The sequence below is a fragment of the Myxocyprinus asiaticus genome, chromosome 15 (genome assembly GCF_019703515.2).
Source record: "Myxocyprinus asiaticus isolate MX2 ecotype Aquarium Trade chromosome 15, UBuf_Myxa_2, whole genome shotgun sequence".
In the NCBI taxonomy this organism is placed as follows: Eukaryota; Metazoa; Chordata; class Actinopteri; order Cypriniformes; family Catostomidae; genus Myxocyprinus; species Myxocyprinus asiaticus.
The window spans coordinates 11,199,376-11,226,318 of NC_059358.1; the positions used below are offsets into that span (position 1 = coordinate 11,199,376).

General features: G+C 38.3%; 1 protein-coding gene across 2 annotated transcripts; it reads right to left on the reverse strand.

The window, feature by feature from the left end:
- Positions 1 to 1,232: 1,232 nt before the first annotated feature.
- Positions 1,233 to 26,405, reverse strand: LOC127453499 (centromere protein W-like). 2 transcript variants are annotated; one of them, XM_051719919.1, is made up of 3 exons: positions 26,217 to 26,405; positions 7,112 to 7,225; positions 1,233 to 1,939 (listed from the first exon to the last, which is right to left on the reverse strand). In XM_051719919.1, the coding sequence occupies exons 1-3, from the start codon at positions 26,301 to 26,303 to the stop codon at positions 1,913 to 1,915; spliced, it is 228 nt and encodes a 75-aa protein (XP_051575879.1). In that variant the 5' UTR covers positions 26,304 to 26,405; the 3' UTR covers positions 1,233 to 1,912. The 2 variants fall into 2 exon arrangements, with proteins under 2 accessions (XP_051575879.1, XP_051575878.1); XM_051719918.1 differs by lacking the exon at positions 1,233 to 1,939 and adding an exon at positions 5,089 to 6,679.
- Between the last annotated feature and the right edge of the window lie 538 nt (positions 26,406 to 26,943).

Below are 26,943 nucleotides of genomic sequence, written 5' to 3' on the forward strand. Positions count from 1 at the left end.
CTCCAGAGAACCACAGTGAGAGCCATTATCCACAAATGGCGAAAACATGGAACAGTAGTGAACCTTTCCAGGAGTGGCCAGCCGACCAAAATTACCACAACAGCGCAGCGACGACTCATCCAAGAGGTCACAAAAGACCGCACAACAACATCCAAAGAACTGCAGGCCTCACTTGCCTCAGTTAAGGTCAGTGTTCATGACTCCACCATAAGAAAGAGACTGGGCAAAAATGGCCTGCATGGCAGAGTTCCAAGACGAAAACCACTGCTGAGCAAAAAGAACATTAAGGCTCTTCTCATTTTTGCCAGAAAACATCTTGATGATCCCCAAGACTTTTGGGAAAATACTCTGTGGACTGATAAGACAAAAGTTGAACTTTTTGGAAGGTGTGTGTCCCATTACATCTGGCATAAAAGTAACACCGCATTTCAGAAAAAGAACATCATACCAACAGTAAAATATGGTGGTGGTAGTGTGATGGTCTGGGGCTGTTTTGCTGCTTCAGGACCTGGAAGACTTGCTGTGATAAATGGAACCATGAATTCTGCTGTCTACCAAAAAATCCTGAAGGAGAATGTCCGGCCATCTGTTCGTGACCTCAAGCTGAAGCGAACTTGGGTTCTGCAGCAGGACAATGATCCAAAACACACCAGCAAGTCCACCTCTGAATGGCTGAAGAAAAACAAAATGAAGACTTTGGAGTGGCCTTGTCAAAGTCCTGACCTGAATCCTATTGAGATGCTGTGGCATGACCTTAAAAAGGCAGTTCATGCTCGAAAACCCTCCAATGTGGCTGAATTACAACAATTCTGCAAAGATGAGTGGGCCAAAATTCCTCCACAGCGCTGTAAAAGACTCATTGCAAGTTATCGCAAACGCTTGATTGCAGTTGTTGCTGCTAAGGGTGGCCCAACCAGTTATTAGGTTTAGGGGGCAATCACTTTTTCACACAGGGCCATGTAGGTTTGGATTTTGTTTTCCCTTAATAATAACAACCTTCATTTAAAAACTGCATTTTGTGTTTACTTGTGTTATCTTTGACTAATATTTAAACTTGTTTGATGATCTGAAACATTTAAGTGTGACAAACATGCAAAAAAATAAGAAATCAGGAAGGGGTAAACACTTTTTCACACCACTGTATATATCTTCTAATATTAGGGTGAAATGTAACATGGACATGTTCTTGACAGGGTTTATCAGATTCACATAAGTACTTTATTTTCTCGTGGGTAGGTTAGATATTACTAATGATTAAATTTGAAATGATCTCTCTCATTACAAGAGCTCCATTTGATACTGAGTCAACACAGGAGAAAGAAATAACATCTGAGTGAACTATCTATGCTAAAACCTGCTTTGATGAACAGCCACAGAGAATGGTCCCACTGTTGTCAGTGGCCGTCAGCCAAATGTTTTGTTGTTTTACAGAGCAAGGAAAGAAACACTGCCCGGTAACTCAACTGTGTGTTACCCAAGTTATGTGGTACAAATTGTTTATTAGCAGGTAATAATATAATCCAAAGAGATGTGGGACACATGTGATGCTGTAGATATCTGGGCCTGATACTCTCCATCATCCCCGGTTTACACAGACCGTTCCAAATACCATTAAAAAGCAAAAGTTCAACAGTTATGGAGAGGAACTGAACATCCCATTCCCAACGGCTCAACTTTCCACATCATCACACCCAAATAGCATCTGTAAGGAGGGCCCAGCATTTGCCAAAAATGTCATTGTACACATAAAAATGTCCTAAAAAAAGAAAAAAAAGAAAAAGTATACAAATAAAATTTGAATCTTCCATGGTTTCTAATTCCAGACTGGTGAGCACTGTGCTTTATGCCCAAGCTCACAAAAACTGTTAAGTGTTAAAAACAGAGTTTTTATGGTGTGCTCCTGTCGTCCACATTATCCACGTGTGCTCTTTAACAGTTTCTGTAACAAAAAAAAAAAAAAAACAATAAATAAAATTATTAATTACTCCAAAAAAATAAAATAAAATAAAAAATAGAATAATAAAATTATGCCAGGTGTAAAAGGGGAAAATGAATAGTCTGTTTTCATTAAGGTACTCCCAGGTTTCTTGGTTACACCCCTTTAACTTCGCACTTTCCATAGCAGAACTCTACACATCTGTTTTCAGTGGCAGCCATGCTGAACAATTCTGCGGCTGAACTTTGTAAAGCATGTAATTCCTAACATGTTTAGTTCTGACAAGCCATCATGAGTTCTCTCTTGATTTGGAACAAGCAGGGCATTTTTCTTGCCCCTGCTGCGCAAGTGCATCTCTACAAGGAGCTCTCCACTGTGCACTAAATTACATCTTAATCAAATAAGCTTCCATCCCTCATGAAAATAAACGCAGCATGATGACTCAAAATTGGCCGGATCTCTGTTCAGTGTTATCGTGACTCATTTGATGTGGTGCCCTCGTACAAATTTATAGAGCTGAAGAGAAATATCCACCACTAAGGTGGTTGCAAGATGATGTGGCCGGATTCCGGCTGCAACATGAGCTTGTTAAGTTGTTACCTTAATACCTTTCTCAGGTCATGCAAGACCTAAAATTCAAATCAAAACATGAATAAATAAATAAAATATAACAGGAGATTCAACTGGGCCTAATCTCTAGTACTACACTTGCATACAGTGCATCTGGAAAGTATTCACAGCGCTTCACTTTTTCCACATTTTGTTATGTTACAGCCTTATTCCAAAATGGATTTTCCTCAAAATTCTACAAACAATACCCCATAATGACAACGTGAAAGAAGTTTGTTTGAAATCTTTGCAAATTTATTACAAATAATTTTTTTTTTTTTTTTTAAAATCACATGTACATAATATTCACAGCCTTTGCCATGACACTCAAAATTGAGCTTAGGTGCATCCTGTTTCCACTGATCATCCTTGAGATGTTTCTACAACTTGATTGGAGTCCACCTGTGGTAAATTCAGTTGATTGGACATGATTTGGAAAGGCACACACCTGTCTATATAAGGTCCCACAGTTAACAGTGCATGTCAGAGCACAAACCAAGCCATGAAGTCCAAGGAATTGTCTGTAGACCTCCGAGACAGGATTGTATCGAGGCACAGATCTGGGGAAGGGTACAGAAAAATTTCTGCAGCATTGAAGGTCCCAATGAGCACAGTGGCCACCATCATCTGAAAATGGAAGAAGTTTGGAACCACCAGGACTCTTCCTAGAGCTGGCTGCCCGGCCAAACTGATTGATCGGGGAAGAAGGGCCTTAGTCAGGGAGGTGACCAAGAACCCGATGGTCATTCTGACAGAGCTCCAGTGTTTCTCTGTGGAGACAAGAGAACCTTCCAGAGGAACAACCATCTCTGCAGCACTCCACCAATCAGGCCTGTATGGTAGAGTGGCCAGACGGAAGCCACTCCTCAGTAAAAGGCACATGACATCCCGCCTGGAGTTTGCCAAAAGGCACCTGAAGGACTCTCAGACCATGAGAAACAAAGATTGAACTCTTTGGCCTGAATGGCAAGCGTCATGTCTGGAGGAAACCAGGCACCGCTCATCACCTGGCCAATACCATCCCTACAGTGAAGCATGATGGTGGCAGCATCATGCTGTGGGGATGTTTTTCAGTGGCAGGAACTGGGAGACTTGTCAGGATCGAGAGAAAGATGAATGCAGCAATGTACAGAGACATCCTTGATGAAAACCTGCTCCAGAGCGCTCTGGACCTCAGACTGGGGCGAAGGTTCATCTTCCAACAGGGCAACGACCCTAAGCACACAGCCAAGATAACAAGGGAGTGGCTACGGGACAACTCTGTGAATGTCCTTGAGTGGCCCAGCCAGAGCCCAGACTTGAACCTGATTGAACATCTCTGGAGAGATCTGAAAATGGCTGTGCACCGACGCTCCCCATCCAACCTGATGGAGCTTGAGAGGTCCTGCAAAGAAGAATGGGAGAAACTGCCCAAAAATAGGTGTGCCAAGCTTGTAGCATCATACTCAAAAAGACTTGAGGCTGTAATTGGTGCCAAAGGTGCTTCAACAAAGTATTGAGCAAAGGCTGTGAATACTTATGTACATGTGATTTTTATTTTTTTTTTTTATTTTTTTATTTGTAATAAATTTGCAAAGATTTCAAACAAACTTCTTTCACGTTGTCATCATGGGGTATTGTTTGTAAAATTTTGAGGAAAATAATGAGTTTAATCCATTTTGGAATAAGGCTGTAACATAACAAAATGTGGAAAAAGTGAAGCGCTGTGAATACTTTCCGGATGCACTGTACCTAAAATTCAATTAGCCATCAGCAATCAAAATTGGAATGCAATCATGATTAAACTTCAGAACAATTCTTTCACTGCAGAAAATTTAGTTGCCGCAAAAATTTTAAAATCATTTCAATGTTGTGATCTTACCCAGCCTGACAACAGAAAAACAGATTGCATTACTAACACACACTGGACATGGAGGAAAGCTGCCCATCATCTGATGTAGCTCTTGGCAGTTTACTAATGACCAAATTGATTGCTGTAATATACTGTTGAGAAGATAAATAGGGTGGTCACGGGTGACATCTGCTAATACTGCAGCATGATTAAATTAATATGCATTTGAAACCTAACCCAGTCAATATGAGGTACCCACTGTGGTCAAACCTGATTGGTCCTCAGACTAAATAAATGCACTGAACTTTAAAGGAGGGAAGAAGGAAGTACATTTTGCCTAATACTTAGTACCGCATTGACCAGAGTTAAAAGAAGTAATTTTCTGCCTTTTGCAAAGACAATAAACTCAATTAACCAAGTGTTTCAGAATTCAACCCTCACATAAGTTGAACTGATTACATGAGGAGCGTACTCTTATATAGGTTTGAGACTAAAAACAGATTCTGATTTATTTCTTCGTTTTATGTGATTCTACTGTAGTGAATAGGGTCATCTTAACTAGATCTGGGAATAAAGACAGAAATGCAAAAACTACTCACTCGTGTTGTTCCAAGCCCATGTTGTTATTTTTTCCAGGGAACACAAAAGGAGAACTTGAATGACAATTAATTGTGACCATGTCTGTCGAGCTACAAAAAAAGGGTGCACGATATATTGAAATTATCGAAATGTTGTAAAAGTACACATTGCGATATGCAAATCACAAGGGTTTGAGATAACAATGATTTTAATACAGTAACGTTCAAGGCGATGCACATAGCAAAGAATGGACTGGGCATGCGATTGTCACTTGGTGTGTGTGCGTGCAGTGTGCACAGGCGCTGACTCAAATGATTTTTGTGCATCAAAATATTTGTGCATTTGTAGCTGTATATTTGTGTGTCTTGTCTACAATAAACATCAGATTTACACAACACAATTTACATAACTAATATACACATAATTACTCACAACACAATATACAAATAATAATATACAATGTCACAATATAGAATACACAGTATACAATAAAAATAGTATATATAAAATATACAGTACAGTATGTGCTGTATTGACATTCAGGCTGTCAGTTGATAGTGTGTTGTTAAGGGAGAATATATTTATGACAGTCCAGTGTGAGATTAATAAAGTGTAGTGCTGATGTATATTGATCGTGAGAGATCAAGAGTTCAAAAGTCTGATTGCTTGGGGGAAGTTGTTGTCATGAAGTCGGCTGGTGCAGGTCCTGATGCTGCGATACCACCTGCCTGATGGTAGCAGTGAGAGCAGCCCATGGCTCGGGTGGCTGGAGTCTCTGATCCTCCGAGCTTTTTTCACACACCGCCTGGTATATATGTCCTGGAGGGAGGGAAGCTCACCTCCGATGAAGTGTCTGGCAGTTCGCACCACCCTTTGCAGGGCTTTGCGGTTGAGAGCAGTGCTGTTGTCATTCCAGGCAGTGATCAGCCAGTCAGGATGCTCTCTACAGTGCTGGTGTAGAACCATGTGAGGATGTGGTGGTTCATTCCAAACTTCCTCAGCCGTCTCAGGAAGAAGAGGCGCTGGTGAGCCTTCTTCACAATGGCCTCAGTGTGGATGGACCATGCGAGTTCCTCAGTGATGTGGACACCGAGGAACTTGAAGCCGCTGACTCTCTCCACTAGTGCTCCATTGATGGTGATGGGGCTGTGTTCTCTGTCTTTTCTCCTGAAGTCCACCACAAGCTCCTTGGTCTTGCTGATGTTGAGGGAGAGGTTGTGCTCCTGACACCAGCGTGTCAGAGTGTGCACCTCCTCTCTGTAGGCTGTTTCATCATTGTCTGTGATCAGACCTACCACCGTAGTATCATCAGCAAACTTAATGATAGCATTGGAGCTACTGTATGTGTTGCCACACAGTCATGTGCGTACAGGGAATACAGGAGCGGGTTGAGAACACAGCCCTGCGGGGCTCCAGTGTTGAGGGTCAGCGATGAGGAGATGTTGCTGCCCATTTTAACCACCTGGCGTCTGCTTGACAGGAAGTCCAGGATCCAGCTGCACAGTGAGCTGTGCAATCCAAATGCAATTTTGAACAAGACAACTTTATTTGTGATCTCTGTGATAGATGGTCCTTTTTTATTCCAATAAAGTTCAGTTATATTTGGGCGGTGGGGGTTCCGATGTTCCGGATGCTCCGGTGACGACATCATAATATTATCTTATCGCACATCACATTTTTCCAACAACGTATCGCATTTTTCCTCCATATCGTGCAGCCCTATCCTAAAAGGACAAAATAACCCATAAAAACATCACTAAAGTAGTCTATGACACACACTACATTCCAAGTCTTCTAAAGCCATACTTTGTGTGAGGAACTAACAGAAATTGAAATATGTTATTCACTGAAACTCATACATTTGGCATTGTACGGCTTTCAAATGCCTTGGAATACAGATATACAAGTCAAATGGACTATAAGTTTATAGTGCTTTTATGGTTTGTTTTTTTGGAGGTTAACATAAGAGGTCCCTATATTTTGTCAATAAAGTGCTGTGTGAAGATAAAAATACTCCTTTTGTGTTCCACACACACAAAAAAAATACCAGCATACAGGTTTGGAATGTCAGCAATGAGGGTGCACAATTTCATTATGGACTAATGCAGAAACTAATGCTGTTTATGCCTCTTAATGAGTATGGTTGCTATGCATACCTTGGCGACAGCTCTGACGTGGTGAACTTTGATGGTTGCTGTTTTCCCCTCAAAGGCTTTGATCCTGGACTCCTCTGCTAGACGATGTAGGAAAATCAGAAGATTCAGCTGGGCCTATGGACACAAAATAAATAATTTTTAGCTGAACACTAACATAGCTGAATTTTAAATTTTTGTAATCCAGACTTTATGAAGAAGAATTCTGCTGAGGTTAAGTCTGCGAATTCCTCCATGAATTAGTGTAGCTTGGTTTATTCCACAAGGCAAATACGCAAAGGCAGAAAGCATATCAGTTTCTCTTAACCAAAAAGATATACGCTGCTAAAACTAAACCAGAGCTCAAAAGAACCACAATGCTTGAGTGATGGACAACCATGTAATAATTTCAAGAGGCTCTTTGTGACTTTGTGCTTAAAAGGCCAAATGCTGGGGGTCAAGAGGCCTATCCAATTTGAGTGACTAAAGCGAACATCATACTCTGTTGTTCATGACCTGGTTCTGTCAGGTGTAGTGTGTTGCAGCTTGCCATACCTGTGCATGGATCAGCAGATAAGTACCGCAGCGAAGGAAGATTATATTACAGGAACTGCTAGGCAGGTCCAACAGGAGTGGGGGGTCCACGAAAGATGATAAATTTTCCAGGCCTCCCCAAAGACACAGGCCCTTGTGCAAACCTTGTCGGATTAGTCCAGGAAATTGTTTCATTTTCAGCACTTCATCTGTCTTACTGCATCTTGTCATGAGATGCTGAATGGGGGTCTACACTTGGGGGGGTGGTTTACAAATCAGGTCTGAGCTCCAGCTTGGTTTACATATTTAAAATGACCACCACAGAGTTTCCGCTAAGAAAATTTGGTTCCAGTCAATAGATGGGTTTTCAACCAAATGTATTTTTAAGATAATTTCTATCGTTTCCATCCACTACATCATGTGCGTTATCTTTAGGGAGCTCGCCTTGTCATGACGAAGCAGCTTGACCTCTTTGCTTTCTCATATAACGGGAGCTGAAATGGCTGCTATGCCCATTCGCCTAGTAACGTTCTGCGAAGTGCTGTGCTAATGGGATGTGATTGGCTTTAAGTTATTATTTTTAAAATGACATGATTATGTTTGAATTATCTTATATTGAGATGTTTTAACAGAAGAAAAAAAAAAAAAACGAATTTACCAGCTAATGGAAACCCAAGACCACCTCTGACGTGGTTCTTGATTTGGTTTCCTCCCAAAAGGGAACATGTGCTAACATGATGACACTGCTGACCACATAAACTACAACAGCTCCTCTTAGAACAAAAGCTCTTGGGTGTGCTTAAAAGACATCAGCTGAAGAAGTAAACACAGCAATATATACTTTCACTCTTTGAAGCAAGTTCAAAGTGCAGGTGCTGAATCCTTGAGTGGCTCGTACTGTAGATATGAAGCACTTCTCTTGCCTGAGGGTTACTGCCATCTTTTAGTTTTGGTGGTTCTGAATCATATAGAAGTTAAGGGTATGCCTAGTGATTAAATGCAAAATGTCATTTCACAGCCCAGCTTTTGAGTTTATAGCACAATTTGCCTTTACTTTCACCTAAAGCCCAACTTGCCATTGCTTTCACTAAGAAGTGCAAGACGACGATGTTAACTAGGGATATGCACGAGTAATCAAGTACTCGTTCTTTCCCTGCCATAAGCAGTGCTAAATTACACTGTTTCTCTCTGAATCTCACCAAATCTTGCAGTTACAACTGAGTCCACTGGGGGGGGGGGCGCTGTGGATGTGTCGTTGTAGTGTTGGATGAGTGAAGATGATATATCATGGTGTCTGTGCTTCTAAAGCAAAGCCAAGTTATATCACAAGGAAATACTTGTAGTATTTTGATCCTTATTTAATTCTACTCTATTTGAGTCATGCAAACCAACAGACGAGGATCTGCTTTTATGTTGGAAAAAATGTGAAGTGAACTCTGAAGCTGATTGGACCAGTATGTGTGTGTGAACTCTCTTAACAAAGGCAGACCGCATTTTATAAAAAGCAAACTTTCACCAATTGTTTTCTGAATAATAACATGTGAAATGATAAAAATGTGATTCTGATGCCTCAGAATGCACATGCACATCTCAGAATGCACAACGTGTCAAACCTTGAGGTGAATGGGCTACAACAATAGAAGACCACGTCGGGTTCCACTTCTGTCAGCCATGAACAGAAAGCTGAGGCTGCATTGAGCACAGGCTTACCAAAACTGGAGAGTTAAAGACTGGAAAAACATAGCCTGGTCTGATTAATCTTAATTTCTGCTGATGTACACAGACAGTAGGCCTAATGCAGCCTCAGCTTTCTGTTCTTGGCTGACAGAAGTGGAACCAGATGTGGTCTTCTACTGTTGTAGCCCATCCGCCTCAAGGTTCGAAATGATGTGCTTTATGAAATGCTATTCTGCTCAATACAATTGTACAGAGCGTTTATCTGAGTCACCGTAGCCTTTCTGTCAGTTCAAACCAGTCTAGACATTCTCCATTGACCTCTCTCATCAACAAGGTGCTTCCGTACACAGAACTGCTGCTCACTGGATGTTTTTGTTTTTGGCACCATTCTGAGGAAACTCTAGAGACTGTTGTGGGTGAAAATCCCAGGAGATCAGCAGTAACAGAAATACTCAAACCAGCCCGTCTGGCACCAAAAATTATGCAATGGTCAAAATAGCTGACATCACGTTTTTTTCCCCATTCTGATGGTTGATGTGAACATTAACTGAAGCACCTAATCCATATCTGCATTTTATGCATTGCACTGCTGCTATATGATTGGCTGATTAAATAATTGCATGAATAAGTAGGTATACAGGTGTACCAATAAAGTATGTAAGTCAAATGTTAATGTGCTCTTGGTTTTGATATAACTGTCAACATTTTCTGAATTACAATTTTTTTTTCAGCAGTTTTCATTAATTGTCTTATTAGACTAGGGAAGAAGCTTTGCATTGTGAATGTCATGTGTACTGCTCTGCAGTCTGCACGGAGTATCGCTACAAGCTGCTGGGGAGAAAGTTCTGTATATAATCTTCTGGACTTTCTATCTGAAACGAGTGGCCACATATAATGAACACATATCAAACTAATTTTCCTAATGATTTCAGCTGGAAAAAAGGCAGCGATCCTTGTGCATCTACATGACAGCCATTTGGATGCAATTTCAATCTATTAATATCTAATTTTCATAATTGTGGGTCATCTCTAGGGCATCTGAATCCTTCTCCAACAGCTGGTCTTCAGAGTGTTTTTCGAGAAGGAAACTGAGATGCCCTGGCTTCCCCTGTGCCAGAAGCTTTGCCAAAACATAACGACCGGGCTGAACTGATTACAGAGGCAGCCTCTACTGCCTCGTTTAGACACGGAAACTTCCCCAAGAGCAGAGGGGTGCAAGGGGCTCTTCAGACCGAACATGTTATTGCGTTAAAAAAGACGCACGTGTGTATTTGTGTATGCACTTCCTCAGCTGATGTCCTTTCTTCAAATATTCTATTACGCATCATGTCAGGTATACTTGGACAGAGAGATAAATACTGTAGCTCGACTACTCAAAAACCCACTATAGCTCGATTATAACTGCGCCTGCAAATGTACTGACAGTAATCATCACACCTAATCCGGCACTAATTTAGAATATTTTTGTATGACCTAAACAGACATTTTAGCATCTATGAACACTTATAATTTCTACACTCACTACAGCTCCATTGCTCTCAGCAACCAATCATGCAATTACAGAAAACAGGCCTCCGCAACTTGTATTAACCTGGTGCGGGCTCTTGGCCTGGGCTTTCAAAACAGACCCTTGATTTCCACACTTTCACAGATTAAACATTAGGCAGGAAATGTTGCTGTCAGGGGGCAAACGTGGGTGTACAGTTTGGAGCAAAATTTGGAAAAATAAAACCAACACTTTCACAGCTTCCTTGCAGGATGAAGCAGATTATTTTTATGTTCAATCAACCATCAAATACTGCAGAGGCTATCTCAGTTTAGTGGGAGAACAAAACATTATCTTAAGCCACTGCCCCAACCGGCGAGCAGTATTTATAAACAGGAGGGATGAAATGGTACGATCAAGATAATCTAGCACGCTTATTTGGTGCTGTACTTGAGGCATGGAATGGCATCTAAAAGTGAGTTCTAAAGAACAGAGTGGAAACATGTGGCCAAGTGCTAGTACTGATTGGGCACAGAATAGGTGAGAGTTGAGGCAACTAAACTGTCTTGGAATCCTGAAAAAATGTGCTGACCAAATTTTGTGCAACCTTTCCAGTACTGTAAACTAGGGCTGCACGATAATGGTGAAAATAATAATTATGGAAAAAAAAAAAATATTACAGGGCTGCACAATTTGATAATAAATAAAATTACTGTTGCCACTACTTAGATCTTAATTCTAAAAGAACAAAAAACATAAAATTATACTAAACAGTAGCTCTCATGTTAAACAAGTTGTTTGAATTGCAAACTAGTAAATTACTCCTTTTGACCAGGCATGAGGCATGTTTTGCCCATTCTTTACTGCTAATAGAAACAGTTACTCAGTTGGGTGTTTACACTTGCATCCTCTTTTAAGATCCATTCTTTAAATTAAATTATTATTAATATTATTATTATATCCCCATACCCTACAGTACTATATAGGCTAACAGTAATATTTCTGTAATAATTGAGCGTGCAGAATTGCTATACAGTCTAAAGTGTCTATTTTGAAAGAAGGCTAATTATTTTATCAAGACTTTTATTTTGAAAGAAGACAGTGTGTTGTTTCAGTGTGTTACCAGCAGAGGTGACAGTGTGACATTTTGTGCTCCTTCCATAAATGCTCTCGTCTCCTCCTCGCTCTACACAACCCCAGTGCCATGAAGATACTTTAGATTTGTTTACACACTTATAGCCAAACATTTGGAATTAGGCAAATGTGCAACTGAGGTAAATGCATAACGCTTTAAAATAACCCGGTCAGTGCACTTTTGCGACGAGCTCAAACCGAACTCAGAGCACAGCTGTTCTGTCTAAAAAATATATTATCAAAGCACGAGATGGAATTAATTTCATGTGCATCGAGCCAGAGACAATTTAACGGAGACAGGCCACTTCTATTAAAATGAATGGGAGAAATTGGAACGCTCAACCAATGAGCTCGCGCCCAACGGTCAACGGATGTAGAAAGGAAGTCCTGCCTTACAGGTAAAAGAGCAAATCACCTTTTAGATACAGACATCACCTGTCAATCAACCCGAGAATGCACATGCAAATTAGCTATACAAGCCGGGAAAATTTTGAGGTAAAGAAGCACAGTTTATGATGCCAGTTTTGTCCGATTTTACTGCCGATTTAAAATATGCTCTTTGATCGTAATCTTGGCCAACCGTTTTTGAGATTTCAGTGTTCCCCCATTCAAGTACATAGGAGCTGCACTGTCATGACTGGAAATGGTCTCCTGGGAGCATTCCAAAGATGGCCAACAGTGGACTGACTTGCTAGAAAGACTCTGATCGAGCACAGAACGCTGTATCATTATCATTGTGCGCCGCACATACGAGACTTGTAAACATCTGCGGTGCGTTTCTGTATTTCAGCACGTGCTCGAACGAGAAACATTGATTGATCAGTAGCGAACTTCTGAAGAGAGCGCGATTGGTCAGGTGAGGTGAAAACAGACTTGGAAAGAGCTTGTGATTTGGTGTATCATCCGTAGACACAGCCTAAAATGAAAAGCCTATAATGAAAATGAACAACAATTTGCAACTTTACCGGGCTGATAACTTCTATTTGCTAACTCAAAAATATTGCTGATGATTATGCTTAATTAACTGTGAGAGGCAGAAATCGTGATCGTGATTAAAATACGATTAAATGTGCAGCCCTACTGTAAACTTTGGCAATTTAAAACTGATTCAAAAATCTCTCAACAAATCAAACAATCATTCCAGTCATTGTTTTGCCATTCATACTGATATACTACAGAGCTCAACATTAAGAATGGCCCGGGGCCAATGTGAGAGAGTTTTGGGCCAGTTTTGTCCAAGTATACATGACATCATGCGAAATCGAATCGGTGAGGGAAGGACGTCAGCTTAGGAAGTGACGTAGATGTTTTCAGGTTGACCTTTTGTGTCACAGTAGCATGTCGAAGAAGTCCTACACAATAGGCACAACAATATGGACAACTTTAGGGTTAGGGTTAAGCCTACACAATTAAGACAGACACCTTGATTTCAAACGTTGAACTTTATTTTTTAATTTAACAAAAAATTCAAATGAAACTGGAAAAAAAATAAGTGCAATTAAAATGCGTGTTAAAATGGCTTTACAACAGATGTGAAGGGCAACATCTCTTTGGTAAAGAACCTACTTCATCCGTGCATTCTCTACCGGTCGGGCATTTCGTTGTCCGGGAAAATACATCACGTGTGTGAATAAATTTGTTTTGTTCCCTCCTTCATGATATGATATATATATAAAAATTAAAATAAAAAAAAAAAAAAAAAAAAAAAAAAAAAAAAAAAAAAAAAAAAATCGCAATATCCAATTACATCGGCAACCCCCGGGATTGATAAATATTCTTGCTTTAGTAATTTTGCATTGAAAATTAATTTATTTAAAAAACGAAAAATCAAATACATTTCTAAATTCAAATTGCACTCCAAACGAAACAAAAAGCAATTAAAATAAAGTGATAAAAAATATATAAGAAACCACCTTTCCATTTACCGTCAGGCAAGTATCCGTCTAAACATGCAGATGGAAAATTACTTACACAAATGAAGAAATAAAAACAATTATAAAAGTAAACATAATAATTATAATGATGATAATAATCACTGAAATATAAATTTGAATTTGTTTTTGTATTATTTTATGTTTTAATCACAGATGTAAAGGCTGCAGAGTTGTGGTCACAATGAACTGCTCTGTGGAAATAAAGCACACTGAACTCAAAGCACCGCCTGAGCTGAGACGTCCGAGCTCATTTGCAGCACTCATAGATGATACTGTTCTTGCAACAACATTTTTTTTTCAGAAGACAGAAACAAAGAAAGAGTGAGAACCTTTTACATGCGCGTGTTCCACGAGACTGCACGCCTCTGTACAAACAGCGTATCATACTTGTGCATAGATGGCTTTTGTGTTATGTTCTTAATAATATAATAAAGTGTCTTTCTTCAAGCGTGTGTCTGTGTCTCTACGTGCAAATTATTTGTAATATTAATTTGATAATAATAATAGCCTAATAATAATAATAATAATAATAATTTAATACATTAATGGGAAAACGAGCCAAATATCATCTTGACATCACCAAATGCATCAGCTATTGGCGATCACTCTGACCATCGTCGATCCCCTAGACATTAAAAATCAAAGATGGCGCTAGTGTGAATAAGGTCTCTGGTTATGTCCAAAAGCAAAAAATGAGGCAGTTTGCTGCCTGATTCTCACCCACACCTATCATATGATTTGTTCTAATTATACAAGCTCTGCTTTGCTTCACTTTCATCCTTCTAATCTCAGTGTAAAGCTTAATAATAACATTTAGACCAAGGAGAGATGTCAATATATGGTTTGGCTATATTTTCTAGCAATCGATGATATTTGTTGTCTGTATAGTTAAACAGTTCTTCATTTGTTCGTGTCACTTGCTTCAGGATGCATGAGATCAGTAAAATAAGCTGTTCATACCACTCGATAATTGAAAGATATGTGCAGTAGATAATGTGTAATTTTTAATGTTTACATCTGGCATTCATAGCGCTAATCCTAGCGTGCCAATCTTGGCCATAGTAAGCTCCTGTTAAGATCATGAAAACAAAGACTGGTGTTAGGTAGGGCTGCAATATTTTGATAATCGATTAATCTAACTATTATTATAACAATTATTCGACTATTTGGCGATTATTGCAACGATTAATCATTAGCTCTTAAACGATTATTCAGCTTGTGCCTCGACTTAAAAGGTTGTATTAAATGTGCTTAACCATAAAAAGGACAAAATCATCTTTTAAAAATACCTCTAAATGACATTCACTGAATTAAAGGGATAAAAATACTTTTTTATTAAGTTTAATTCAGTAAAGAAATTCACTGCAAAAAATCCTATTGTTATCAAGTGCTTTTGTCTTGTTTTCCATTTAAAATGGTCTAAAAATCCTTAAGACACATTTACTTCAGAAACAACATATAATATATTTTGACTTGCTTTAAGAGCATGTATCTTAAATATAAGTGTTTTGTATACAAGTATATTTTTTCACTTGGTTATAATTCTGCAAGTGCAGTAAAGACAAAATATAATTTTATTCAAGATCTATTCTCTAAAAGCTAGTCTAAATATCTTATATGCTGCTTCTCAGGTGAATGCATCTTTTTTATAAAGGATTTTAAGATATTTTAAAATATTTGTATTTTTAATATTATGTTCAACATTCTCAGATAAAAAATTTTTTCTTCTGCAGTAATAGCTGCTAAAGAAAATGTACGTTGTTTTAAAGGAGTTTTAGATATTTATATTGGAACTATATACAAGCTAAAACAAAAACAAATCAAAAACATATTTTGTTGCAGTGTATAATGGGGCGAAGACTACCTCTCTCACCTTTCTGTTCACTTCAATCCATCTTTAACTCACAAAAAACAAACTCTCATTAATAAAGCTGCGTATTGCCAATTTTCTTCATGATAAGTAATGCACAGTGACATATTGTGACGAGGAAGAAGGCGGGGCCGGGCCGTGACTACGCACACCCAGTCCCCAATCGGGCTAATCAGCCGAGGAGAGGGATAAAGGCAGCCAGATGAGGTGTGTCTCGCTCTCTCCCGAACTGCCGCATCCGGCTGCCTTTATCCCTCTCCTCGGCTTATTAGCCCTCCTCCTCGTCACACATATATTATGATTCAATAAGTCGCAAGCCATCAAGTTATAATCTAACAGCATTAAGCATGCATGCTCGAGGGACGAGCGTCCCTGTGAGACGAGCGTCCCCGTGACAGAGTGTGCCTCAGCTGGGTGCAGTTTCAATCTCTCCCCCGTAGATCGGGACACTTCGCGCAACTCATAGAAGAGGTGCTGACTGCACAGAAAAATGCCAGTTTCGGAGTTTGTAGTTATTTACATGATCTTATTCCATATTATTTGAACTTTAATAAAGCTATAACACATTAAATATAACTGCATTTAAGATGTAACGCCAGGGTGTTTCCCTTTAAAGATGCTCGACACACAAGTTTTGCTTCAGCGGAGCTGCAGCTCCAGCTCCACTTATTCCACAACGAGAGTGCTTCTGTATTTACTTACTTTGTATTTTTGCATTATAATTCCCTCACACTTTGCGATCTACATCACCTGAAGCTGTTTGGAAATTTTAGAGTGCATCTGGACTGTGAGCTGTTTAATTCTTCCTCTCCTCAGTCAGGCGTGAGCTGCAGTGCTGCTCTGGCGTGTCATCATTAGAGTTTAATGTGATCTCATGTTACATTAAATGAGAACAAACGACTATTCTACAACGAAAATTTTTGTTGTCGATAACGTCGACTAATCGCTTCAGCCCTAGTGTTAGGTGACATACATTTGCATGTATGATGTGGCTGTTACTATGGTAGACAGATAGGAGGATTAGTCAATGGAAAAAAGAATAGTTATTAGGCACATCGATGTGTCACAGGTGTGAATGGTTAACAGACTGCTGATCCATCTACAAACAGCATTTGCTATGTGTTTCTCCATAAGAAATTAGATAAATCAGCCTCCAAAAGACACTTCCAAGGGAGAACAATCATAGTAGCCAATGTTGTAGGATCACTTCAAACAGAATTTTCCATAAAATTATATATTCCCATGCAGTCCCATACCATTCAGCGGCACCAGAAACTATTTAGCAGAGACGGGCCACTTCTATTTAAATTTCTATTTTATTATAAAATTTTATTGCTGATTTGAAATATGTTCTTTGATCGTAAACTTGACCAACCATTTTTTAGATTTCGTTGAAGCAGATAGGAGCTGCACTGGCATAACTAGAAATAGCCTTCCGAGAGCGTTCCAAAGATGGCTGACAGTGGACTGACTTGCAAGTAAGACTTTGCAAGACTTTTACACTGCAACATCATTACTAAATCAGCAGCAAGAATCATACAGCACAACGACTGTAGACCGATTCCCGATCGAATGACTCTTACGAGTCAGTTCTTTTGAATTTACAATGCAAAACATACAGTTCGACTAGTGCAGTACAATTCCAGAATAAATTACTCGAGTCAGTTCTTTTGAATCTACACAGAAAAACATACCTTCTAAATGAATCTCTCTTATTAGCCGCATGTTTTTAGTGAATCAGAAAATTACTGAATCGCAAGTCATTAATTTCGTCTGATTCGAAATAAACCAAAAACTGTAGCAATGTTATGTGTACTTAATGCTTGTGAGACTTAAATCAGAGTGATTCCTGGATATTTGTTGATATGACAATACGTTGTTAAAGGTAATTGTGTTAATTATTATGAAATATAATTAATTTTCAAATTATGTATATATAATTACATGTTTTGCTGTAAATACTCAAAAGTACTAAAAGAATCGTTAATAGCAACATTAAAAGGACTAGAACTGTTAAGAGGAATCGGAATTGTTAAATTCCTTTTAACTCCCATCCTCACTTGTGCCAGAGAATGGCCAGTGAAAATGATGAGAGGGCAAGTAAAAATCTGAACTACAGGACTGTCAAACAAAATCCTTTTTTAGCCTTGCACTGTGTTTACATCGCTGTTTTTAATTTGCAATTTTTGACAAGCATCGACTCTACCAGCCTATTTAGGCCTGTCATGATAACTGCTTTTGTTGGATGATATATTGTCCCAGAAATAATTGCGATAAACAATATTATTGTCATTTTAAGACCATTTTATGCTACTGATATAATGATAATATAATAGCATAATAATGCAAGTACACCCTTTCAAAGAGCAATGAACTTTTAATTCTTAAAAATATTCAGACATTGGAATCGGAATGTCAAAAAAAATAAATTAAAATCGGGAAGGCCCCTCTCCATCTCCAACTGCGTTTTTTGTTCCCAGCTTGGAAAACTGGATGGGATTGTTATGTTTTAGATGTGCTTTTATGTTATTTGTATTGCCACTTTTTGTTGCCACTGTTTTTAACAAAGTTGGCATACCGGCTCATTCTTGTTAATGGACTCTCCTCTCTCATTCAGCTTAAAGCTATAATGTTCCCACACCAGAGCTGTTGAATTCGGCTTTGAAACCAAGTCCATTTTGACTTACTCTTCCAAACTTTCTGGCTGGAATTATGCAGTCGTTGGGAAAACACCTATTACAGGGCTCGACATTAAGCATTGTCATGTGCTTGTCTTTCGGTCAAATAAATTGGTCATTCACTTGTCCGAGTAAAAAAGTTGCTTGTCCGGAGACAAAAACAAAAGAAAGGACGTAAAAAAGAAAGAAAAGAATTGCCTCCATCGTCATCATTTACACCTGATAGGGATTAAGAACACAGTGCAGAAAGATGGTAAATCATTACTAACCCTCAAGCCTGTATGAAATTCTCTCTTTTGAGGAACACAGAATTTGATTTTTGGCAGAATGTTAGTCACAGTCACTATTCACTGTCACTACATCTTTTTTCATAAAATAAAAGTGGATAGAGACTGAAACTAATATTCTCACTAACATCATCTTTTGAGTTCCACGGAAGATAGAAGGTCAGACAGGTTTGTAACAACATGAAGGTGAGTAATGATGACATAATTTTTGGTAACACTTTACAAATAAGGTTCATAAACATTAGATAATGCATTAGCTATCATGAACTAACAATGAACAATATTTTACAGCATTTATCAATCTTAGATTAACTAAGATTGATAATAGATACTAAAAAAAAATACAATTGTTCATTGTTAGTTCATAGTGCATGAACTAATATTAACATATACAACTTTTTATTTGAATGTATTTATTAATATGTTAGTATGTATGGAATTAGTTAGTATGTTGGAATTAACATTAACCAAGATTAATAAATTATATAAAGTGGTGTTAATTGTTAGTTCATGTCAACTGATGTAGTTAAATAACATTAACAAATGGAACCTTTTTGTAAAGTGTTACCCAATTTAAATTTTGGGGTAAATCATCTCTTTGAGAGTACAAGTCAATTCTCACCAGTTGCATTAAAAATGGCTGTTTAATATTGACAAAATGCATTGAAAATGTTAACAGATAAAATCCTGAGAGAACCTTGCTGGTAAATCAGTTATGTTGTATATTCAAAACAGATATGCTTATTAAAGATAGATAATATGTTTTCACTGTGTTTAATTTATTAATGTTATAGTATTAATATTATTATAATGTATATTGTTATATACTTCTTAAAACTGACTGATTCACATGGCAGAGAAAATACCTCGGATACATACATTAGATGGAGCTTTAGAAAGATGAGAGCTGTAACGGGTGCATAAGTCTGTTTTAAGCGTTTCTCTTTACTCTGCAGATGGTATTATTACACAAAGTGTTTTTGCAGTTTCTGCCTTTCTTGCTGTTTTATGAGGGAGCGCCATGATTTGACGAGACAAAATTAGATTTCGCCAACGTTGCGCGCTTGCAATGAAGACAGCTTTGTTGATTATAATCAGGAGCAACAGTTTTATCGCATAGCTCACTTATAGAGACGTGGTACAACACAATTCGCATGTCCAATTAACAGGTTTATACCCATTTATATATGTAAAATCTAAAGTTCAATAGATACGCGCACTGCTCGCACTCACAAGCTGCTGAACGCTGCACCACGAGTGAAGGCGAGAGGGAGAGAGGGCGACGTGATTGAGGGAATTACCCGCATTTTAAAAGTGAAACATGAGGGAATGATTACAATTGTGCTCAATAGCCTCTATCGAGTTAACATTCATTATTGAGATTTTGTATCAGGCTACTTGTCCAGTTGGGCAAGTAAAATTCTCTTTAACATGCCCATTCAAAATTTCCACTCGTCTCGGACAAGCGTTAATGTTGAGCCCTGTATTAAAACACCTATTAGCCTCAAGTAACACATAATCTTCACCTGTCGCTGTTCGCTCTGTCTGTGTGTGTGGAGAAGCTGCCTGAGCCCCACCTCCGACAAAAAAAAAAAAAAAAAAAAAAAGAGCAGACGAGAGCACAGACTGGCTAAAATGTTGGTGACATTCATTCTTATGTAAACAAACACGCTTGTAGACACAATGGGCAATATCGAGGTCATGTCCATATATCGTACGATAAGTCAATAACGTAATTATCGTGACAAGTCTAAGCCTATTAAAGCTAATTAAGGCCAAAAATTGTACCTCTGCATCTTAAAAATGACCTTCTAATTGCAGCACTACAATCAGACTACAAGAGAAACGCTTGGCCAAATACTAGCAGGGCTACTGACCCACAATTAGGCTCAGTCATGACGTGATGTATAGTGCAATCTGTGAAGGGCCTTATTAGGAATTTTGTCATTAAAAGCACAGGAAACAAGATCAAACTGGTGCATATTCATAGGATGGTTAAAAACAAAAACAAAAAGTTTTCTGTTTAGTTTTAATGGCTGGATTAGACCCCTGTAAAGCAGATAACCTTTCAGGTGGCTTTTACATTCCCACCTCCAGTCTCCATAAAGAAAGACCAGCTGCAATGGAACTTTAATTAGTACCCTGTTAGTGTGGCCTATTCCATCCTCCTCAAGTCCTTACACACTACCACTGAGTATAATCAACCAAAAATAAAAACAACAGAAAATAAATTGTCCTGTTTTCATCGAATAAACAGCTGGGATAACTTTTTAATCATTTTTCTTTTAATCATTTTGGCCTCTTGCATCTTGAGCAATGAAGTGGTCAATATAAAAGTCATGTGCCACTGTCATACAAATACTGCATGTAACAACATTTACAGTGGCCACTACACATGTAACAAGCAGGTTGTTTTCATCAGTGCTGCTCAAAAATGATAAGTTATGCTACACAAATGTAAACACAGCTGTCTGTTAAGGGCCCACATCCTTAAAATCAAATCTGCTTCAAAAATCACAGCACTGTAGCCTGGTTTGAAGGCTTGTCTGCCCTTTTGTGGTTAGTACAAGTTTCCTGATTCTAAAATTAGATCTTGGGCCTTTTGCATAAACATAGCCATTAACTTAAGACTCCGTCTAACAATTAGTCTGACTAGCTAAAGACGCCATAGAAAGCCTGCTGCGTAAAACAATCTCACAGTTGTCTTTAGTAAGATGATCTAATTGGCATTGCATAGTGGGAAAAGACACTGAACAGCTTAAAAAATGGCCGACTGTGGACAATCAGTGCGGTTTTCATTTGCTGAAAATATTTGCTTAGAGGAATACAGTGCTTCAAAATTGATTCTAATGAACAAATTTAGTGATTAAAGTGAAGTCTTCTACAAAGTCTCAACTGAAGCTGCTTTTAGCCCTCAACTGAAGCCCCCACTGGCTCAGCTGACAGTTATTTTCCATGGCAACATAGAATTAGTGGTCCACCAATATGGGTTTTTTTTAATGGCCGATGCTGATATCCAGAGAGCAGGGTGGCCGATAGGCCGATATATCACACAATTTAATATAGTAAATAACAAACATAAGTGTTAAATATATATATATGTATACACACATACACACACACACACACAGTTGTGCTCAAAAGTTTGCATACCCTGGCAGAAATTGTGAAATTTTGGCATTGATTTTGAAAATATGACTGATCATGCAAAAAAAAAAAAAAATAAATATTTTATTTAAGGATAGTGATCATATGAAGCCATTTATTATCACATAGCTGTTTGGCTCCTTTTTAAATTATAATGATAACGGAAATCACCCAAAAGGGCCCTGATCAAAAGTTTACATACCCTTGAATGTGTGGCCTTGTTACAGACACACACAGGTTTAAATGGCAATTAAAGGTTAATTTCCAACACCTGTGGCTTTTTAAATTGCAATTAGTGTCTGTGTATAAATAGTCAATGAGTTTGTTAGCTCTCACGTGGATGCACTGAGCAGGCTAGATACTGAGCCATGGGGAGCAGAAAAGAACTGTCAAAAGACCTGCGTAACAAGGTAATGGAACTTTATAACGATGGAAAAGGATGTAAAATGATATCCAAAGCCTTGAAAATGCCAGTCAGTACTGTTCAATCACTTATTAAAAAGTGGCAAATTCGGGGATCTCTTGATACCAAGCCAAGGTCAGGAAGACCAAGAAAGATTTCAGCCACAACTGCCAGAAGAATTGTTCGGGATACAAAGAAAACCCACTGGTAACCTCAGGAGAATTACAGGCTGCTCTGGAAAAAGATGGTGCGGTTGTTTCAAGGAGCACAATATGACGATACTTGAACAAAAATTAGCTGCATGGTCGAGTTGCCAGAAAGAAGCCCGGTTACAATATTCCCGACAACACCTTGACACGCCTCACAGCTTCTGGCACACTGTAATTTGGAGTGACGAGACCAAAATAGAGCATTATGCTCACAACCATAAGCGCTAAGTTTGGAGAGGGGTCAACAAGGCCTATAGTGAAAAGAATACCAACCCCACTGTGAAGCATGGTGGTGGCTCACTGATGTTTTGGGGGTGTGTGAGCTCTAAAGACACAGGGAATCTTGTGAAAATTGATGGCAAGATGAATGCAGCATGTTATTAGAAAATACTGGCAGACAATTTGCATTCTTCTGCACGAAAGCTGCGAATGGGACGCACTTGGACTTTCCAGCAGGACAATGACCCCAAGCACAAGCCAAGTTGTCCCTCCAGTGGTTACAACAGAAAAAGGTGAAGGTCCTGGAGTGGCCATCACAGTCTCCTGACCTTAATATCATCAAGCAAACATGCGGTTCATGCAAGACGACCAAAGACTTTGCCTGACCTGGAGGCATTTTGCCAAGACGAATGGGCAGCTATACCACCTGCAAGAATTTGGGGCCTCATAGACAACTATTACAAAAGACTGCACGCCTTCATTGATGCTAAAGGGGGCAATACACAGTATTAAGAACTAAGGGTATGCAGACTTTTGAACAGGAGTCATTTCATTTTTTTCTTTGTTGCTGTTTTGTTTTATGATTGTGTCATTCTGTTATAACCTACAGTTGAATATTAATATAGAATAAAATAAATGTGAATAAGAAATAAAATAAATGTGTTTTGCCTGCTCACTCATGGTTTCTTTAAAAAAAAATTACATATATTACCAATTATCCAAGGGTATGCAAACTTTTGAGCACAACTATATATAAACTCTTATTTAGCACTATATTTATTTAATTTCACACAAACAAAAAATAACATTTTATTTTAAAATGGTATATAGCAGTTTCTTTAGATTTCTGTTTAGTCATCAAATTTTAGTAATTTATTTGCACATGAAGAAATTGTTAATATGTTAGGAAGAAGGAAATAACAGTACACACAATAGTCAACCATGGATGGCATGTCCACGTTAGCAATCGCATTTACTCAAAAAATACAGAATCAAACCAATTGTAAATACAGTGCATAGTGAATAATTTCTTTGTAGCACACGTGAAGCACATTTACTTTGGGCTGCATCCGAAAATGTAGGCAGCTGACTTGCTACCTAATCAGTTAATAGCTTAACTGACAGCTGTTTTGAATGAATGGAACTCTTTTTTTATTATTATTATTATCCCCTTTTTTCCCCAATTTGGAATGCCCAATTCCCACTACTTTAGTAGGTCCACGTGGTGGCACGGTTACTCACCTCAATCCGGGTGGAGGAGGACAGGTCTCAGTTACCTCCGCTTCTGAGACCGCCAATCCGCACATCTTATCACTGCGCATGACACCGCGGAGACTCCGCATGTGGAGACTACTGCTACTTTCCGCGATCCATGCACAGCTTACCATGCACCCCATAGAGAGCGAGAACCACTAATCGTGACCACGAGGAGGTTACCCCATCTGACTCTACCCTCCCTAGCAACCGGGCCAATTTGGTTGCTTTGGAGACCTGGCTGGAGTTACTCAGCACACCCTGGATTCGAACTCCCGACTCCAGGGGTGGTGGTAGTTAGCGTCAACTCGCAGAGCTACCCAGGCCCCGGAATGAATGGAACTCTTAAGGAAACTGTTCTCCGAACAGTTTGAAAAGCACCTTATTTTCATCCTACCTCTGTATACAGCCTCCAGAGGCAGCATTTTCCTGGTTTCGGACGCAGCCTTAAAGTTGCACACACGCGCTCGTGTGGGTGTAGCGCGAGCCTCAATCTCCTGACAGTTTAAACTGCCTGGATTGACACGGACTGATCGTTATTATTTGTGAACCAGCTCAACTTTTGATCCTGAAATTTTGATTCTGGCTGATAGAATATGCGCTTCAGAGGAAGATATTAGATGAGTGCTCGATGGGAAGAAAACGCTGGATTTTTGTGAGGTTCGTGAATTACATCTGTTTAAATGAGATATCTAAAAAAGTTAAATGAGTGATAAAAGGCAAGTTGACTTGTTAAATTAAATTACACTGACACTGATATTGTAACAACAAGCCTCAATATGAAAAGCACTACTCTGAGAAACACTGCACTAGTGCCACTTTGCATCTATATATATATAAAAAAAAGCCATAAACAGCTTCACCAGCTTCATCATAATGAGCTCTATGAATTGACAACAAAAGAAACCACAAACCACAAACCACTAAGCAAAAAAAAAAAACCACTAATTCACAATACCTGCTTAATACCCTAAACAAATGGGTTGAACTATTAAAACTAAATATGAGACTATAAATAACATGTTTTGTCAGTATTAAGATAATAGTTCGCCCAAAAATGAAAATTCTCTGATCATTTGCTCACCCTCATGCCATCCCAGATGTGAATGACTTTCTTTCTTCTGTTGAACACAAATTAAGAATTTTAGAAGAATATCTCAGCTCTGTAGGTCCACACAATGTAAGTGAATGGGCCAAAAATTTTAAGCACATAAAGGCAGCATAAATGTAATCCATATGACTCCAGTGGTTAAATCCATATCTTCAGAAGCGATGTGATGTGTGTGAGTGAGAAAGAAATCAATATTTGAGTCTTTTAACTATCAATCTCCACTTTCACATTTTTCCTCTTTTGTTTTGCTGATTCACATTCTTTATGCATATGACCTCCTGCTGGAAAGGGAGGAGAATTTATAGTAAAAAATGACTTAAATATTGATCTGTTTCTTGCCCCCACCTATAATATCACTTCAGAAGACATGGATTTAACCACTGGAGTCTTGTGGATTACTTTTATGCTCCTTTATGTGCTTTTTTGAGCTTCAAAATTGTTGGTACCCATCCACATGCATTGAGGACTAACAGAGAGGAGATATATTACTAAAAATCTTAATTTGTGTTTTGCAGAAGAAAAAGTTATGCACATTTGGGATGTCATGAGGGTGAGCAAATGATGAGAGAATTTTCATTTTTGGGTTAACTATCTCTCAGAGGGGTTTATTCACTGTGTGGTATAAGGTTTGTTTTGGAACAACCTTTAATTTAACAAGGGAAAAAGAGTAATGATAACCTGTCAGAATTTGACACCTGCCCATTTAGCATTTTTTTTTTAATTATTATTATTTTATTATTATGTTTGCAAAGGGTCTTAATTAGACTATTATTTATTAATTTATCCAAATAACACCTGATCAGGTAATAAGACCTCAGTCCTTCATAATATCAGAACACCTGGATCTTCTTTGGCTGTCTAAAAACCTAGTGCCTACCTAGACAACATTTGTGAGCATCGGAGCGTTTGGGGCATTCTAAAAGCGCCTATGATGAACAAAACTGTGGCCTAGATCAAAATAAACATCCATCTCTCCTAGTAAAGAGGCTGTACATCAGAAAAGAAGCAAACCACAACTCCATAATTTTACAAATGTCAGGAGACAGCTAAATTACTTATTTTGTAAAGCATATAGCATATTGATATTACCAGACGTATAAGGCACACATTCCTCATATATATATATATATATATTAAAGCATATTGCGCGTAATCAAGCTGTTTTAGTTCATTACGATTTACTCACCATCAAGTCCGCATTTTTTCCTATCCGTATTTCCGATTTATTTTTCATGTGGAGCTTTAGGGCTGCTCTTGGCGCTTTCTTTGACATGGTTTAGTTGCTTACAGGCGTTTTGTCGGTCGAGTTTGATGCACGAAAGCTTGCACGTTGACGTCTCAGCTGTTTGTTTTCGTTGTGTTCAAAATACCGCGCCTTTCTTTACCGGCTCATAATGATGACGTTTCTAGTACTCATTGGTTCCTCTGTTTTGTAAGCGTCTCTCCCTCACTGTTTATGTTGAAGAATGAATTTAAACAATATACAGAATCACTGACAAGAATGAAAGATTAAAAAGCATTGCAATGATTAGATTTATTTGTCAAATCTAATTTGTTGGAAAAACACTTGAGATGCCCACTGTCATTTCACTCTTTGATAGTATTTATTTATTTATGATGTTGTTGTTGTTTTCTTTATATTGTTTTATGCAGAGCCTTTCATTGTATGTTAATTGTATTATGAAGGTCGTTTTGGTTGTACTGATTTAGTCTTTCCTTAATAAATAAATAAACGACAGTGAAAAAGCAACACTTTTAAAAATAAACTTAATAGTACAATTATTTGTTTTACAGGTAATAAGAAAGAATAGTCATATTTATCTTGCTTTCTGCTTTACTTTTATATAAAAGTGTACATTTATTAATGCAAGACTTTTTAAACTTTTTAGTGTATATATTTATATCTTTATAAT

Excerpts from the sequence above, each read along its gene's own strand:
- LOC127453499 (XM_051719918.1), bottom strand. The coding sequence starts at position 26,303 with ATGTCAAAGAAAGCGCCAAGAGCAGCCCTAAAGCTCCACATGAAAAAT. Across the intron at positions 7,226-26,216 it reads GAAAAAATGCGGACTTGATG|GCCCAGCTGAATCTTCTGAT; the intron begins GTGAGTAAATCG and ends TTGTGTCCATAG. Across the intron at positions 6,680-7,111 it reads ACGTCAGAGCTGTCGCCAAG|GATAGGGCTGCACGATATGG; the intron begins GTATGCATAGCA and ends TTGTCCTTTTAG.